This window comes from Buceros rhinoceros, unplaced genomic scaffold, assembly GCF_000710305.1.
Source record: "Buceros rhinoceros silvestris isolate BGI_N320 unplaced genomic scaffold, ASM71030v1 scaffold21287, whole genome shotgun sequence".
NCBI classification, from domain to species: Eukaryota; Metazoa; Chordata; class Aves; order Bucerotiformes; family Bucerotidae; genus Buceros; species Buceros rhinoceros.
Genome location: NW_010420707.1, coordinates 7,008 through 11,080, shown reverse-complemented (window position 1 = coordinate 11,080; position 4,073 = coordinate 7,008). Strand labels below are relative to the sequence as shown.

At 50.2% G+C, this 4,073-nt stretch overlaps 1 protein-coding gene across 1 annotated transcript in view; it reads left to right on the top strand.

Moving 5' to 3' along the window:
- Positions 1-5: 5 nt before the first annotated feature.
- The window catches only part of LOC104496313 (protocadherin gamma-C5-like), a gene marked incomplete at both ends in the record, with an annotated part of 4,534 nt that continues 466 nt past the window's right edge, over positions 6-4,073 (top strand). Inside the window, one exon of the mRNA XM_010139405.1 lies at positions 6-2,414. Coding sequence (XP_010137707.1) covers positions 6-2,414 — 2,409 coding nt within the window. The remainder of the gene's footprint in view (positions 2,415-4,073) is intronic.

Sequence of the window (4,073 nt, the reverse complement as noted above, 5' to 3'; positions counted from 1 at the left end):
TGCTATGGAAGCTCCCGCTGCTGCTCGCAGTCCTCTCCTGCCTGCCGGCTCCCAGCAGCGCCCAGCTCCGGTACTCCGTAGCCGAGGACCGGGAGCCGGGCTCCTCGGTGGGCGACCTGGCCAAGGACCTGGGGGTGGAGGTGCGGAGCCTGGCCAGCCGCAACCTGCGCCTGGTGAGCGAGGGTGAGCAACGACACTTCCAGGTGAACCTGGCAACGGGTGTGCTGCTCCTTGACAGCAGGCTGGACCGGGAGGCACTGTGTGGGCAGAGCCCCACATGCTCCCTGCACCTCCAACTCGTCATGGAGAATCCCCTCCAGCTCCACCGTGTTGAGGTGGATGTCCTCGACGTAAATGACAACGCGCCCCAGTTCCCCAAGCCGGAGGTGGTCTTGGAGATCACTGAGGTGGCGAACCCTGGGACTCGGCTACCCTTGGAGGTAGCAGAAGACCCGGATATGGGCTCCAACTCCATCTCCACCTATGAACTCAGCCCCAGCAAACATTTCACCCTGAGTATCAATGTGAGAGGAGATGGTGTTAAAATGCCCGAGATCGTACTTGAAAAACCACTGGATAGAGAGAAAGTGGCTGTTCATCACCTAACATTGACAGCCCTGGATGGAGGGAATCCGGTGAAATCGGGCACTGCCAAGGTTACCATCCATGTCCTGGATGCAAATGACAACCCTCCGGTCTGCGACCCACCCATATCCAAGGTGTATCTGGAGGAGAACGTGCCAGTGGGCACTCTGGTCACCAAGTTGAATGTCACCGACCTGGATGAAGGTCCCAACGGGGACGTGGAATATTCTTTCAAAATTAGCAATAATTCACCTGGTAAATTCACCAAGCTGTTCTCCTTAGATCCCCGGACAGGGGAGATCAGAACCAAAGCCCCGCTGGATTATGAGGAATCCAGTGCTTATGAGATTGCAGTTCGAGCCAGGGACAAGGGATTCCCAGCCATGGAAGGACACTGTCACCTGCGAGTGGAATTAATCGATATCAACGATAACAGCCCTGAGATTGTGCTGACCTCTCTCTCCAGCCCTGTGCAGGAGGACGCGACCCCAGGCACTGTGATTGCCCTCATTGGTGTGAAGGACAGCGATTCCGGTGACAATGGGCAGGTCCGTCTGCAGATAGCAAAAGAGCTCCCATTTAAACTGGTGTCATCTTTTAAAGAGCATTTCTCGCTGGTCACAAATGGCCCCCTTGACCGGGAGAAGGCCAGTGGATACAATATTACAGTGAGGGCTGTGGATTCTGGGTCCCCACAGAGGGCCACACAAAAAATGTTTTACCTCCAAATTGCTGACGTGAATGACAATGCACCAAATTTCTCCAGCCCTTTTGATACAGCTCACGTTCAGGAAAATTCCCTTCCTGGAACTTCTGTTTTTTCACTGTCAGCATCTGATCCCGATGAGGGTAGCAACGCCAAGCTGACTTACTCCATCCTGGACAACGGGATGCAGGATGTACCCATTTCAACCTACTTCCGGATAGATCAGGACAACGGCACCGTCTACACCTTGCGGGCTCTGGACTACGAGCAGGACAAGGTGTTCCAGGTGCCTGTGGAGGTCAAGGATGCTGGGTCTCCCGCACTGAGTAGCACTGCTGTGGTCCATGTGTTTGTCCTGGATGAGAATGACAATGCCCCCACCATCGTCTACCCATCTGTCCCCAAGGGCTCTGCCTTCCACCAAACCATCCCACCCTTGGTAGAACCTGGCTATCTGGTCACCAAAATTGTAGCTGTTGATGCTGATAGTGGCCATAATGCCTGGCTGTCCTACCAGCTGCAGGAGACGGCTGAGGCTTTGCCTTTCCAAGTGGAACGCCGCTCTGGAGAGATAAGGGTGGCACAGGCTCTCAGGGAGTCTGAAGATCCCCACAGGCTGGTGGTCGAAGTGAGGGACAATGGGACACCGTCCCTCTCGACCTCCGTGGTAATAGTAATTTCTCCGGAGGAAGACAGTGTGCAGGACTTTGCCAAGTCCTTGGAACTCCCCAAATCTTCTCCCAAGGATCCTAACCTAACACTTTACCTCATCATCTCCTTGGTTTCCATTTCCCTTGTGTCCTGCGTGACGTTTGCTGTGGTGGCTGCCCGGTGTCTCAAAGCTGGCAGTGCCAGCTGCACCTTTGCAGGTTGCTGCCGAGGAACTGGCCGCAAGCCTGCCTCCCATTTCCGTGGGCAGATGAAGCCAGATGGCTTCATCAAATACCTGGACGTGGGAGGAGCAGGCTTGACCTCCCAGGCACAGAATTACACCTCTTGTTTCTCGCCCATGTCTGACCAGAGCGATTTCCTCTTTGTAAAACCCTTCAGCCATTCTAGCACTGCGGAGACCGTGGCTGCCTATGAGCAGGTGACCAGCACCTTAGCGAGTCCCTGCGATGGGGTAAGAGATGGGATAAGAGGAGGGGGTTTCTTATTGTCCTGTCTGCTAAGTGCAGTGGTCTGTAATAACCAGGCCAGTTGGCTGTTCTCTGTCTGTCCTGCCACCTGAGAAGGTGGCTTCAGGGAATGTGTGTCACAGTCACCTCCTGGGAGGTGGCAGGTGAAAACTTTGGCTTGGCTTCATGGAGATGGGGGAAGGGACTGGGCAGCACTACTTGTAGAAGTGGAGAGTTTTCCTTGGCCCCGTTCGTACTCTTTGCTTTTTAACGTGATTCTTAGCACGGTCAGGTCCATGTGTTTTGGGTGTTTAACTGCTCGATTCTCTTTAGCCCCTTTATTCTGCACGGTGTGTGAGTGGCGGCACGGGAGGTGGTTATCAGAAAGCAGTTTGTCGGTGTTTCTTTCACTGTTTCAGAGCTGCATTGTAGATATTTCGCATTTCTTTACTCCCAACTGTTAGTAATTACTGATTGTGCCCCGGCAAGGGATCATTTTCCAGCTTGGTCGTTTTGAGCAAGAGGCTGAATTCACTATTCAGCACTGAACATAGTGACATTTTTCATCAGGATCCTGGTGACCTTACGTGCCCTTGGGCTTGCAGAGCCATTGGCAGTGCCCGGTTCTGAAAACTTTAGCCACTTGTATTCAGATGTCTAAATATGGATGTAGGTGACTGTATTTAGCTGTAGCTTTTGTAACTTTGGGATATAAAAAGTAAAGTAATTTTGTGTCATAAATGCCTGCCCTAAATTTGAAAGTGGTTATTACAACAGGAATTCAAAATATAGATTGGGAAGGGCTTATCTAGTGTGTTAGCGTGTGCAGAAATGTGTATCTGAAATCCGGAGGGTACGTATTTGAACAGCTTAATTTGCATGCAGCACGGGTACCAGTGGGGCCTCTATTTTAGGGGAGTAATTTATTCTAATATATTCTTCCATGAGAATCATCAAAGCAGTGGAGAAATTAGTGAAATCACATCTACTAAATAAAAATCTAGGTCAGCTGTAACCCGTCTTCGCTTTTCCTTAGTAATTGCATGTACAGGCAGAATAATCCTATAAAATAGATGTTCCACTCTATGGAGTACGAACTGCTCATTCCTAAGGTAACTGGGAGAAATGTTGTCCTCTCCAGGTCACGTATTATCATTCTGGAGTTAATTAAGATTACGATTTTCGGAAGTTTGCCTCTTCCAGACAGAAAACAGTTCTGCTATTTAGTGCTCTTCACAAAGGCGTGATTCAGAGAGGAATATGCTGCCTGCTTCGTGTCCTTCCTTATTTACAAAATGTCCATTGTCTGATGGTAAAATAACCCAGGCAGAAAGCGATACGGGGGCTCGCTAATGAAGTTATGAAGTGTGCTGCTGTCTCCAAAGTTTATTGTGTCTCCTAAACAAATAATGCTTTTTCCTTTTGCTGTCGGAAGCTCTTTCTTTTCTCTGCTGAAGGAAAAATATTGTAAAGGCAAGAGCACAGCATCTAGGAAAAGTCTTTCAAAGAGCGGGTGTGAAATCAAGATCTCAGGCAGGCCTGTTTAAGGACAGAAGAAGGACAGATTAGGAAGGTCTGTTATCATTTTACCTTCTGGCATTAAAAGCAGCTTTCTCAGTATCAATTAACTCTGCCACCCCCACCCCACCCTCCTCCAAGCTCAT